Here is a 14046-nt window from a genome sequence, read left to right as displayed (position 1 = left end):
AACACACCAGTTATAACCCACTTGTGATTTTTTTAAACTTTTACTGTGTCTTCAAATCGGCGGTTGCTAACAAAGTGCTAAAAGCGACTACTTCCTTTGGCGGGGACTTTAGACGTCATCATTAAAAACGGGACATTTGGACAGCATTTCTCATGAAAAAGTGGATAAGTATTCATACATAGCGCAGATCATAATCAGTGAGCATGTTTTTAAATAGAGTTGTTTTCTAAATAAAGTTTGAGGACGCTTGGTGGTGACGACGTTGATCCGCGACCATGGTGTGCTGTAGTCCATTTATAGCCTACTGTTAGCCTTCAAAATCTATAAATGTTGTGTTAACTTGTAAAGATTATCTTGATAGACAAAACGCGTGTAAGTGTCATAACCCTTTGTTAAACACAGACTTTTGGAAAATCGCAGAAAATAAGCTCTATGGGAAAAATGAATAGGTTTTCAGTTGAGGGAACCCGTGCGATGCTAACTTCCGGGTTGGCCTACAAAAACGCGTCATCCCTGGGGCACTCAATTTGTAAAAACGAACTTCCCAAAGTTGAACGCCCCAGTACATCTGAGTGAAACGGCTTCTCAAACAAGAAAAAAAAAAAAAGTAGGGCGGGGCTTGATTTTATTCATCAGGATTTGATTGGATGGTTGTGGTTTGCTATTGGTGGATCTCATGTGAGTGACAGGTTGATCCCGCCCCATAGACTGTAAAAACGTGATTATAGAAGAGCTGCAAGAGGGAGGGGAAGTTATTTTGTTTAAAGATTACAAAGGCACGTGAATTAAAAAATAAAGATGTGCACAGACAAATAATTTATAATAAATAGGGGCCTACTGCAATTTTCTATTTTGACTTAATGGTGAGTTTAAAATAAGGTGAATGTGGGTAATTTACCTCGGTTCACCTTATTTTACTGTTCGACTGTATTTTTGATCAACTATATGCAGCCTTGGTGATCATAAGAGACTTCTTTTTGAAACATAAAACACATTTTTGACAGGTAGTAAATCACACATTAATAATTAAATATTTTTTCATTATTTTAGCCCTGTAAACAAATTAATTTCTCTTAATATTACTCTAACACATAAATACATTTGTTAATTTATTTAAGTGAGAAAAGTCAGATTTGCTCCAGTTCACAGCTCCTGCAAAACATAGCGACTTCTATTTATTTGTACAATAGCGCCATCTATTGGGTAACTGAAACTGAGAAAGTTATTTAGCTACTTGCTAAAATGAGCATTTGATATGACACTTAATTCACATTTTTTTCATGTTTAAGAACAAAACGTATCAATGACTGATCAATAAGGTCTCATAAACAGGTTTTACAAATTCTTTATTTACCATGTATTGAGGCATACCAACATGTAACAAAACTCTTAAAACACTGAATAAAGTCATGAACACAGTTCGTGTCAAAGTCCTTTAACTGTTTGAACTAAATGCAGGCCCTACTTCTTATAAATGTACACAAGGCCACAGATTCAGCTGTTAGTAACAAGAACAGATGACCTAACATTAAAGTGAATATGCATCTGAAATATTATAAACATTGTTTTATGATTGATTCATGCATATTCTTCTACAATCCTGTCCAATACCACAGTGAACACCGAATTGTGTTTTCATATATATATATAAAAAAACACATATAAAACTATGAAAAAGGAAACTAAATATCAAAATGCAAATCAGAACATTAAGGACGAAGCACTTCCTGACATTTCCAGTATTCTTCAAAGTGGGCATTAAAATGCTTGGTAGTTATTGCAAAAAAATGTAGACATTTAAACAAATCTACTTCAGAAAGTGTCTAAAAAAAGGCAGAGGTGTAATCTTACCTTATTCTAAAGTGAACTTTTTGGTGTTCCTGCATTTTAAATCTTACAAAGTATGGCTGAGATACAGAGGTCAATCACGTTTGAAGCGTTTCATAATTGATATGATTGTCTCTGGTTCTCTAAGGCACAGTGAATATGGCAATGAAAGGCAGTTTTTCAAGGCCTCACAGAAAACATGCACGTACTGTACGTATAACCCTGACCATCGGTGTGGACTAGTTGGCCTGGTTCTTCTTCTTCAAAACATTGAGAAGGTTATCAGACATCAGATAGGGTCGTGCTGGGGTGCCGTCATTCCTCTCCAGGTCCTCCACTGTGATAAATGAAGAATGTGAGAAAAGAGTTGAGGAATAAACAAAACATGGCCTACCTTCAGCTAGGAGGAAAGGAAAGTGACCGACACCTCACACACAATATAAACAGATCTAAATAACAAATGTACCTTCTTGCATAGTATTTATTAAAGAGAGAGAAACATTTTTTAGACATTACGTATAGCAAAGCATCCAAAAGACAGTGGAAAAGACAGCAGACAAAGTTAAAGGCTCCTCAAGAAGGCAACAAGGTATATTGGTTTCCCAAAATGGGTTGAAAATTGCTACCAGAAACAATTGACAACCTTAAAAGTGCATTAAATAGATATGGCTTACAATCAACAGGAAATGCAGAAATACCATCCTCTGTCTAAGAGCAACATTAGATGTTCAGTTTATCATACAATAAATTAGCAGCAAAAAACTGTACATTTAAAAATAACTAAACGCACCGTTCATCTGACAGCACAGACAACTAAAAACACTGAAATCACAAACTTTCATGTACATTGTAAAAACAAAAAGTTGTAAATAAAGATTATTTGAATAGACATTACAAGAAAATACTGTTTTGGTCTTTCTACTTCAAACTCTCATGCTTACTTCCATGTGTTACTCGCTGTTGTAATCATTTGTGAAATTTACTTGTAATTTATCAATTTTCACTCAAATAATTATAAATAATTATGAAAACCGCATTTAATTTTGAAGTAGAAAGACCCACATGGTATTTTCTTAGAAAGCATACTCCAATAATCTTCTACTATGAAAAATATTACAACTATGAATTGATTTTTGATTGAATAAAACAGACGCAAAGCATAAGGCCACTTTAAAGTCAACATGAAATCAACATTGACCTTATTTACAGGTTCCTATTGTTCAGCTGACATCATTAAGCCCTTTTATTTTTTCATCCACCCGTCATAAAGAGACACTTTTCATCATCCAAGTGCCACTATTGTTTTTATGGTAAACACTTTGCAATTAGGTCCGATTAGTTATGCCAGTTAATGTGTCGGCTAACATTAACTAACAATAAGCAATACATTTGATGCAGTATTTATTAATCTTTGTTAAAGTTAATAAAATGCAACTGTTGATTGTCAGGTCATGTTCAAGTCAATAAAAAAAAAAATTTAAAACATACAATTTTTGTATTACTAAATGCTGAAATTAACATCGAGTAAGATTAACAAATGCTGTAAAAGTATATTTTATTGTTAGTTTACGTTAAATAGTGCAGTTAACTAATATAAACAAATGAAACCTTATTATAAAGTGTTACGATTTTTATCATTTAAAAGGGGTCATATGATGCCTTTTAATGTTTTCCTTTATTTTTAGTGTGTAATGTATCTGTTTGTGTGTGTATATGTAGATCGGCAAAGTTACAAAGCTCATAGTTTTCCACAAAGGGATTTATTCTAACAAAGAACATTGATCCAGACCTGCCTAAAATGCCTGGAAGTTCAGATATAACTTCCTCAATCGTCTACGTCACAGTGTTAAATATGAGCATAATGCCGCCCAAAGGCATGGGCAAAGAAAGAAGGCAAAGCTTCAGTGGATTCTAGTGTTGTCATCATGTCAGGGAGATGCCACGTGTTTGGATGCGAAAGCAAAATCTCTTTATTTGGCCTTCTGAAAATGGATTATATTAGGAATCAGATGTTATATCTTATTTATAAAGATTTTCCTTGAGCACAGCGCATTTTACAGCTGAACCTGGGAGAGTACAACTCCGGCTACATGCAAAGACCGTGAAACGTTCTGCTCAAGTCGTGCTTGCAAAGTTGCTTCCGATTGGCTTGAATCCAGCTTGGGCTCAAACTGATATGGTAAAATCGACAACATTACTAACTGTGAGTTTACAATTACTTAAATGGAAGCTGAAGTTCACGATTATGATAAGGGGCGTTACATTTCCAACACACTCTTGAGGTATTTGGCCAATCACAATGCACCGGGTCTGCTGGCCAATCAGAGCACTCTGAGCTCTTCAGAAGGAGGGGTTTGTAGAAATCAGTGCGTTTCTGACAGACTGGGAGTAGAGGAGCTGCAATAATTTACAGTATGTTTTTTCAACATTAAAGCATGTTAACCTATTCTATTACAGCCAATAAACAAAATAATGAACTTTTAAAATAGCATCATATATGACCCCTTTAATGTCCTGTTTCATTTTGAGAAAAAACACATTATCGAAGTAAAATTAATTGCGAATGTTGTTTCATGTTGACTTCAAATAAATTATTCTCAGCAAAGGTTGTCAAGATCATTTTCCCTGCCTTAAAGGTTAGTTCACCAAAAAATTTAAATTCTGTCATTAATTACTCACCCTCATGTCGTTCCAAACCCGTAAGACCTTCATTCATCTCCGGAACACAAATTAAGATATTTTTGATGAAATCTGACGTTTTTTTTATCCCACAATTACCACATTTTAGGTCCAGAAAAGTAGTAAAGACATTGTTAAAATAGTCCATGTGACTACAGCGGTTTAACCTTAATGTTATGAAGTGATGAGAATACGTTTTGTGCGCAAAAAACAAAAGTAATGACTTTATTCAACAATTTCCTCTCTACCCTGTCATACTGCTTTACATTGAAGACACATTACAGCGCTTCCATGTTTACGTCAGAACTCATTATTGGCCGGCTCATGCGTCAGCATCACATGAACGCGTCATGCTGCTCACATGAACAGCGTCGGCCAATAAAGAGCCAGCGTTCGGGGGTAAACATGTAAGCGTTGCGTCTACTGCATAGGAGAATGACAGTGTAGAGAAGATATTGTTGAATAAAGTTATTATTTTTGTTTTGTTTTTGTGCACAAAAAGCATTCTTGTCACTTCATAAGATTAAGGTTGAACCACTGTAGTCACGTTGATTATTTTAACAATGTCTTTATTACCTTTCTGGGCCTTGAAAGTGGAAATTTCGTAGCTCTCTATGGGAGATAAAAAACCTTGTGGATTTCATCAAAAATATCTTAATTTGTGTTCTGAAGATGAACGAAGGTCTTACAGGTTTGGAACGACATGAGGGTGAGGAATTAATGACTGAATCTTCATTTTTGAGTGAACTAACCCTTTAACATACATTATTCATTATCAGTCGACTAAACATGATATAAGTGAATTTTGTGACAATTCAATCTCTTAATGTAATAAATGAGATATTTGCACATATAATTAGGAATGTTGTGGATAACTTTCAACAGTTCAATTGTTTTCGTTGGGATCCTTCAGCTGGATTGTCTCGTCGCGTGAAGCAGGGGTCAGAGCCGCGTCCGTGTCCTTCATCAGAATGTCGCGCAGCTCTGTGGTCATGTAATACGGACGCTCTGTGGAGCCGTCATTACGCTCAAGGTCCTCACCTTCGTGTGGTGTTAGTGGGTTTAGTAGTGAGTGTGTGAGGTTGTCAGAAGGTAGAAGCAAAGAATTGTGCGGTGTAATGATGATTAATGTGATGTTTTGATTGTGAGGAAAAGATGATGTATATAAAGAATGAAAAAAATAAAGTAAGAATGAGGAGAAAAATGTAGGGAACAGCCATAAAAAGAGAAAGACAAAGAGAAAGAATCAGGTTATTATGAGATGAAGGGCAGAAAAGAACCATAGACAGATCAGAAACACCTCATACCATATTATATAACTGAAACACAGAGTACATTTTCAGTCTAGCATGCCATGAGAGGTTTATTACGAGCAAACCAAGCTTCATGCACTGCCATGCGCGATGAAGAGTCATTAGAGGCATGAAGCTTCATCCATAGATTAAATGTTTCCCTAAATACAGCACTATATCATTTTTAAAAGGATCAAAAATGACTCTTTTAGAGTAGAAGATCTACATTCCAGAGTGGACCTCGATGGCTTGAAATTTTTTATTTGTACTACTGGATTCTGAGGTGAAAACTCTTATTAATGGCAAGTACTCACAGAAGCAGAGGAAGAGCGTGTCCACACACATGGCGTAAACGCTGAAAAACCCATGGGCGATGAGGTAGGTTCCCACCAACACAGTCTGGAGAAACAACGTAAATATATTAAAAAAAATAAATAAAAAAAAACTATGAACTGGTAACACACTACCATTCAAATGTTTGTTTGTTTTTTAAAGAGACATCACGTGTGACCTTTCCAATGTGATTACGTAATGCGTGGCTCATCGCAGAGCAGTGCACGATGATCATTTGTGGTTAAAAACTATATACATTTTATTTTCTTTAGAAAATGACCAATTGTTTCGCTAGATAAGACCCTTATTCCTCGTCTGGGATCATGTAGAGTCCTTTGAAGCTGCAATGAAACTGTAATTTTGACCTTCAACCTGTTGAACCCTGTTGAAGTCCACTATATGGAGAAAAATCCTGGAATGTTTTCCTCAAAAACCTTCATTTCTTTTCGACTGAAGAAAGAAAGACATGAACATCTTGGATGACATGGGGGTGAGTAAATTATCAGGAAAGTAATCCTTTAAATCTCCCGTTTAAAAATAGGATGAAAGATACTATTTTTGAAATAGTTTTCTGTCTTGCATTTTATCTAAAAACGACTGATATCATTATAAATATGTAGAAATTAGTGGAAATAAGTGAAAATTCTGTCATTAATTACTTACCCTCATGTCATTCTAGTCAAGTAAGACCTTCGTTCATCTTCAGATCACAAATTAAGATTATTATTTTTGATGAAATCCGATTGCTCAGTGAGGCCTCCATTGGCAGCAAGACAATTAACACTTTCAGATGTCCAGAAAGCTACTAAAGACATATTTAAAACAGTTCATGTGACTACAGTGGTTCAACCTTACTGTTATGAAGTGACGAGAATACTTTTTGTGCTCCAAAAAAACAAAATAACGACTTTATTAAATGATATCTAATGATGGGCGATTTCAAAACACTGCTTCATGAAGCTTTACGAATCTTTTGTTTCGAATCAGTGGTTCAGAGCGTGAATCAAACTACCAAAGTCAGGCAACAGTGGTGAATCATTGAAATTTCAAAACACTTATGATGTAAAGAAGCCTTGTTTACTGAAATCACATGACTTTGGCGCTCTGAATCCCTGATTCGAAACAAAAGATTCGTAAAGCTTCATGAAGCAGTGTTTTGAAATCGCCCATCACTAAATATTATCATAAAGTCGTTATTTTGGTTTTTTTTGGAGCACAAAAAGTATTCTTGTTGCTTCATAACATTAAGGTTGAAGCACTGTAGTCACATGACACTGTTTTAAATATGTCTTTAGTAGCTTTCTGGGCATTGAAAGTGTTAATTATCTTGCTGTCAATGGAGGCCTCACTGAGCCATCGGATTTCATCAAAAATATCTTAATTTGTGTTCTGAAGATAAACAAAGGTCTTATGTGTGTGGAACGACATGATGGTGAGTAATTAATGACAGATTTTTAATTTTTGGGTGAACTAACCCTTTAATACAGCCTCTTATTTACATGAGGTAAACATAAAGCTGCTTGGTTTACATTTTTAATGTATACAATTGCGTATATTACATATTTTAAAATTGTATTACTGCCAAAAAAATGACCCATTTCAAATCTGTATGTGCTTTTTTTCCTTAAATATTTCCTGAAATATAGTGATCAAACTACAGCGAAGCGCACCATTTCACCCATCCAAGTGCGCACACACCGTTTTTGCTGTGGCCCGGGTAGGGATTGTGAGAGAGGTGCCTTGCTCAAGTTGTTCATTAAGATGGATGAGTTACAAAAGAAAAACTGTTAATTTACATTATATAACGAGTCATTCTCAAATCACTTACCAAAATAGGAACCCAGTAATAATGGAGACTGGGTGCAGCACCCTTAAACGCTTCAGTATGTCCTGAGAAGAAGAAGAAAGCGAAGATCCCTGTGGGGGGAGATGGAGAGAGATCAGGAAAGCCTCTAGTTGAGGTATTCCATTAAAATGTAGTCCAACAAAAAAGTTGAACGTTGTTTAGTTCAGTCAGTGTTATTTAAACATTGATTCATTCTCTCTAGTCTAAAGCAAAAAACTTACCCACAAGCCCAACAATAAGGAGTTTTCCAAGGAATAAGATGAAATCGGTGACTTTATCCAGGACTACCACCCTGTGATGAGAATAAAAACATCTGTAAATCACTTCAAATTCAGATAGCTAACATAAACCTCCCAAAACTAGTGATGTGTCTCGCTGCCTGCACTTTGCCTTGCATTATGCATCCATGTTCTTGCTATTAATCACCATAATACTCCACAAGTGTGGTGCTTTTAAGATACTGTGTCAATTTAAAAATGTGCATTAAAACCCTGTATTCGGTTCCAATCCCTTCTATAATGCAGTGTCAGGGTTTCACCCACCTGATAACATTTCTCATCAGGAGCATGAAGGCATCACTTGCTGACCGGCAGAAGTTTTTACCGTATATGGCCACCTGCGGCAGAAAAGACACTTATTCAAAAATGACTGCATGCAGATATGTTATTAAGATCCTCTATACAGACTATATTATAAAGTATGTAGGCTTCAGCAAAAAAAAAAAAAAAAAAAAAGTTTTGTGATAAAAAGAGTGATAAAACTACATGAAACACCTCAAAAAAGGATTGTCTTATTTTTAGGGGTGTCTAATCCTGCTCCTGGAGGGCCACTGTCCTACAAAGCTTAACTCCAACCAGCCTCACACACTCGCCTGGAAGTTTGTAGCAAAGCCACTTGAAGGCAAGCCATTTTTTTTAATGGATGTCAATGGAGGAGAGGCTTTTTTTGCACTGAATGAACCGTTTTTGTAATGAAATAGCTTATTTAATGAAATGATCAGCTATTCTTTTTGAATTGATCTATTTTTAGAGTTTACACACACACAAAAAATGCTATTTTATAAGAGAACTCATAGACAATAGCACCACAGGTATGATTCAGTTTACGGCACTTCTCATTCATTTCTATAGTATTTGGCTGGGTGAGATTCATTCTCCAGTTTTGTTGTTGTTGTGAAGCCCTCTTCTGGAAAGGGGGCCGGGAACAGCAGCTTATTTGCATTTAAAGGGACATACACAAAAATGGCGTATTTTTGCATACTCCCAAAGATTTATCTTGAACTCTGTCATGGAAATTAGCACATATAAACCTTAATTAAACAATTTAATAATCAATTAAAAATTAATTTATTGACCAGCGGTTTGATTCAGCTTCATTCTTTTGGCAAGATGTGGGAATTCATTCAGTGCAACTCTCACAGTGCATTATGGGTATTCTCATGCCATCAAGTATACATTGGTTGTACTGTAGGTTTGAATGAGTGCACTCAACAATGTCCACAATGGTTTCGGACACCACTACAAATGGCTGTCCCCTTAAATAGTGCCCTATTTAAGGGTATATGGGGCAATTTCAGCCACTAGTGAGTCTGAAGCCTTGATTAGCTGGTTCAGGTGTGTTTAATTAGGGTTACTCTGCAGGACAGTGGCCCTCCAGGAGCAGGATTGGACACCCCTGGTTTAGTTCAATCAGTCCAAGAATTTCTACCTCAAGTATTAAGATGTAGTGAACGAACACGTACCATAATGTAAGCATTCCTGTTTATGAACTTGATGAACTTCTCCAGGCACCAGAAGCAGCATTTCAAACAGCACAACAAGAACTTGGCGAATTTATTCTCTGCTCCTATGTGCACAAAAGCAAGCTAAAGAGTTTACAAACAGATTATTGTAGACATTGTGAGATATGGCAAGGGATAATGTTTGGCATCAACTCAAAACAGGGTATCTAATCGCACCAAAATGGTTTATTTTGCTATAATAGCCAGTTGGAAGTTTTATAATGTGAGAAGAGCAGGGCTGCAGAGTGACTCAAGGAGACATTAAAACAACTGACAATAGTCAATTACACTTTAACCGTCATTATACACTGTAAACGATTTTTCGAAGTTGTAAATGAAACAAATATTATTGGAAAAATACTATTTACAAGAAAATACTAGTTATTCTACTTCAAAAAATGTTCAGTTTAATTCAATGTGTTACTTGCCTTTCTTTGAAATTAACTGTGAAATTTAGTAGCAATTTCTAAATTGCTTCTTCTTTTCAGTATATGCATATATTTGATCACATATTGCAGTGATTAACCAATCGGAATCAACCATTCCAGAGAACAGAGTTATAAAAGACTGTGAACATTCTGTTGAAATGTTTTTCTCTTACCCTTGAGTTTGTGGTCAATATACTCCAGCAGAACCCTGATAATCTGGACGATGGCGAGGATGAGAGAACCAAACGCCAGAGAGCCGGTGTGATACCTGCATGTGGTCAAAATGAACCAAATATATCAATTAAAATCACCCCTAGCACCCATATGACACATTTTGCTAATATGAAATGACATTTTTTTTTTTTTCCTAAAGCCATACCTGAGGGATCTGCCCAATGAGGCACACAATGGGAAAGCGGGCATGTCCTGGGGTTTTTTAAAAGCCCAGTAGTAGGATGCAAACGCTCCTGCCAGAGTCATCTGACCCAGAGCAGTGACAAAGTTGGCACACCAGAAGAACAGGAAGACGTTGTAGAATTGAATGAAGATCAGGTATTTGTGATATGGCGTTTCACCACCATAGAAAGCAAACAGACACTCAGACTGCGGACAGTCCTTCTTAATTTGAGAAAGTGTGAAGTTCTGTAATGATCGGGAGAAATGACAAAAACAGGGATCGTTCACTTACTGTAAAACATGAAACTTTATTAAATTATATTAAACAAGACTTGATTTTTCCATCTACTGTAGCTTGCTCTTGCACATTTTACCTCACATCCACAGCATTTTATTCTGTCAGATATGTAAATCAACTTTACAATAAACAAGCAAAAATATTTTTTTTTTTTATCAATTCTTTGTATTGTAAAAAAAAAAAAAAAAAAAATCAGAAAACCTTTGCCTTCAGGTGTTTGGGTAACTGTTTTCAAACAATAGTGCTCCATATTAGCTGATTTTATTCATACACATTTATAAAGTACTACATATTTACATTAAAAACGGTGTGCCTAATATTTTAATACTATGACTGTGCATATGAGTATACGCACCTCAGGGTCGCAGGTTTCTCTGGAATGGGAACAGACGGTTTCGTTGAAAACCTTATAAACAGGTTCACTAGATGTAGAGAGAAAACTGACCAGGGCGATTAAGGACAAGTACTGGCGTGATCATCACAAATATATTAAAACACTTTTTACAATATATAAACAATTGCTTGGGATTTTAGATTGTAATATACATCTATTAGAGCCGAGTTGCTGGGAATGTTTTTTTATCTTACAAAATGATGCTAAGGTTAAGGTTTGGCTCATTAGCCAAATGCTGTAACTGCACCATTTTAAGGGTAAAAAAACAACTGACTGTACTGACGATCATACAAAAGTCTGAGTATCTTTATATGCTGATGACATTATTTAAAATTTATTGAAATGTAATGCAAATGTAATTGAATTAGATGTTTTGGCAGTGCCCATTTATTTCATTGAAGGCTCTTAAAGGGATAGTTCACCCAAAAATGAAAATTTGAACAGTTGATGGACCACATTGACTTCCATAGTTTTTTTTTTCCCTATAGTTTTTTTTTTTTTTTTCCCATACAATGGAAGTCAACTGTTTGGTTACCAAAATCATCTTTTGTGTTCAACAGAAGAAATAAATTCATACAGATTTGCAACAGCATGAGGGTGAGTAAATAAAGACTGAATTTAAATTTTTTGGGTGAACTACCGCTTTAAAAGAATATAATGGATTAACCTTTTGCCCTTTGACCTTCTATAATAACTGTTTTAATATAAATTCAAGTGAGTGACTATAAGATGCAACTTCCTGTTCAAAAGCGCTCATTAAAATTTCTGAGTCTTGAGTGAAGGATACACTGCAGTGACACCCCAGTAAGCGATGACTATGGTCAGGAGGAAGAAGGTAAAAATAGGGTAAAACAGCGATGACATCACATAACCGATGGCCCTGAAAGAAAATCACAATGAGGGCAAGCAAGACAAATGCTAAAGCACTAATACAAACCAATAAATTAAAAGGCAAAAAATAATTAAAGAATCACAATAAGATGATGTTGACATTGAAACATTCACTAATCATTAATAGGAAATATACTGTGCCAAAAAATACCAACCTGCTGGCCTCCTTTATCAGCTCAACAGCGATCCGGATTCTGTTTCTGAGGAATATGAGGAGGAGGATGATGATGAGCTCCACAATAGCCAGAATGATTACTGAAGAAAGAAACATGAGTTACTTCAGTGCTTAAATGGTGAGTTCACCCAAAAATTCATCATATAACGCGATCAAGTCTCTTATATGGATTAGATTTACGATCTCTTTATGAAGCATCAAAGTGGTGGTTGCGTAGCTGTCAATGGAGGAACAGAAATCTCTCTGACTATAATCAAGAATATCTTCATTTGTGTTCCGAAGATGAATGAAAGTCTTATGGACTTGGAACAACATGCATACGAGTACATTTTTGGGTTAACTTTTACCTTTTAAAAGAGCCTAACCACAAGACTCTATGGCCACGTACACACTGCAGCTAAATTTTGTTGTCAAAGCACCTTTTAGTGTTTAATCCAGTTTCGTACAGTTCACAAAATACAGGAGTGACAACTGCATTCCACAACCAAATTTACTCCTGAGAAATACAGGTAGTGACAATCACACTTACAGAAATTCTATGCAGCGTGTACAAAACTGAACTGAACAACTTTTATCGTGCATCAGAGATGTTTCCCTCTACTGTATACGTGGTGAATCACAGAGAAAGCAGCACAAGCCTTTTCTCATTTGTGACGCCAGATCTTGCTAGAAAAATCAGCAATAAACCAAAATAAATCCAAATGCTTTATGCTGAAAATAAGACCAAAATATCAGGACTCGTGTCTGTTCACTTTAATAACTCCATAAACCCGTTCGCTTCATGAGACGAGCTTAAACAACAAGCCCAAAAACGCTAACGATGAGTGATCATGGCCAGTGTTGGGGGTAACGCATTTCAAGTAATGTGTAACTAGTAAAGTAACACTACTTTTAAATTTACAACAATACATCAGTGTTACTTTTTCACATTTATAGTGTGCACTGTGTGAACATGATGGTTATTATAGACTAGTTCTAGAGCATACATTTGCTCATTTACTTCTCCTGTGTCCTATTCTTCTTTAATCCAGAATGGCAGCACATCTGAAAGGCTTGTTTGTTTGAACTGCTTTGCCATTTGTTTGCCCTTTACTGTACAGGCATGAATTTGCATTTCCTTCAGCCTGAGGCTTATTCGTTTCACTTCTGGTGTGAAAGGGCCTTTACATGTTCCAAAAAAATAACTTTTTTGTTGTTATAAAAACAAACAAACAGCCCAGCCCAAATGAGAAAAATTAATGCATTTAGTTACTAGGGAGTAACGCAATATTGTAATGCATTACTTTTAAAAGTAACTTTCCCCAATACTGATCATGGCAACACAGAAAGAACACGTTCTTTTAAAGGCTGTACAAGCATAAACAAAACACAATGCCTACATCAATTGTGCTTTAGTAATGAGTGTTTTGTCACTGTAATATTTCTTTGGTCACAATAACGGATACCAAACACACAAGACACCAGAACGTTGCTATGGTTTCCAAGCTGTCAATCATCGGAGTTTCGAGAGAGAGTCGTGTTCGGTACACACATGTAACGATAATTGTAAGGGATTCACTCACACATTTCAAAGCGGTTGTCACTCATGAAACTTTACAGTGTGTACGTGGCCTATTGATATTCCTATCCATATGGCACTCTTTTAATGTTAATCAGACAGTGCAATATCATGTGCTGAAATGTTTTTGTTTTTGATTTTTTCATATC

The 14046-nt window shown here is 35.9% G+C and overlaps 1 protein-coding gene across 2 annotated transcripts in view; it reads right to left on the bottom strand.

Annotated features, from left to right (window-relative positions):
• Positions 1-1335: 1335 nt before the first annotated feature.
• Positions 1336-14046, bottom strand: part of zgc:63569 (choline transporter-like protein 2) — a 33961-nt gene continuing 21250 nt past the window's right edge. The window contains exons 12-22 of one of the 2 annotated variants that reach the window (XM_067382658.1): positions 12320-12419; positions 12061-12153; positions 11235-11319; positions 10565-10827; positions 10359-10453; positions 9719-9822; positions 8520-8593; positions 8199-8269; positions 7960-8048; positions 6113-6197; positions 1336-2164 (exon numbers count right to left, since the gene is read on the bottom strand). In XM_067382658.1, the coding sequence (XP_067238759.1) occupies positions 2067-2164; positions 6113-6197; positions 7960-8048; positions 8199-8269; positions 8520-8593; positions 9719-9822; positions 10359-10453; positions 10565-10827; positions 11235-11319; positions 12061-12153; positions 12320-12419 (1157 nt within the window). In that variant the 3' untranslated portion in view covers positions 1336-2066. Of the gene's footprint in view, positions 2165-5180; positions 5548-6112; positions 6198-7959; positions 8049-8198; positions 8270-8519; positions 8594-9718; positions 9823-10358; positions 10454-10564; positions 10828-11234; positions 11320-12060; positions 12154-12319; positions 12420-14046 lie in introns of those variants that run through there. The other variant, XM_067382657.1, reaches the window with a different exon arrangement.

This window comes from Chanodichthys erythropterus, chromosome 3 (genome assembly GCF_024489055.1).
Source record: "Chanodichthys erythropterus isolate Z2021 chromosome 3, ASM2448905v1, whole genome shotgun sequence".
Lineage (NCBI taxonomy): Eukaryota > Metazoa > Chordata > Actinopteri > Cypriniformes > Xenocyprididae > Chanodichthys > Chanodichthys erythropterus.
Note: the sequence above shows the minus strand (reverse complement) of the source record. Positions and strands in the feature narration are given on the sequence as shown.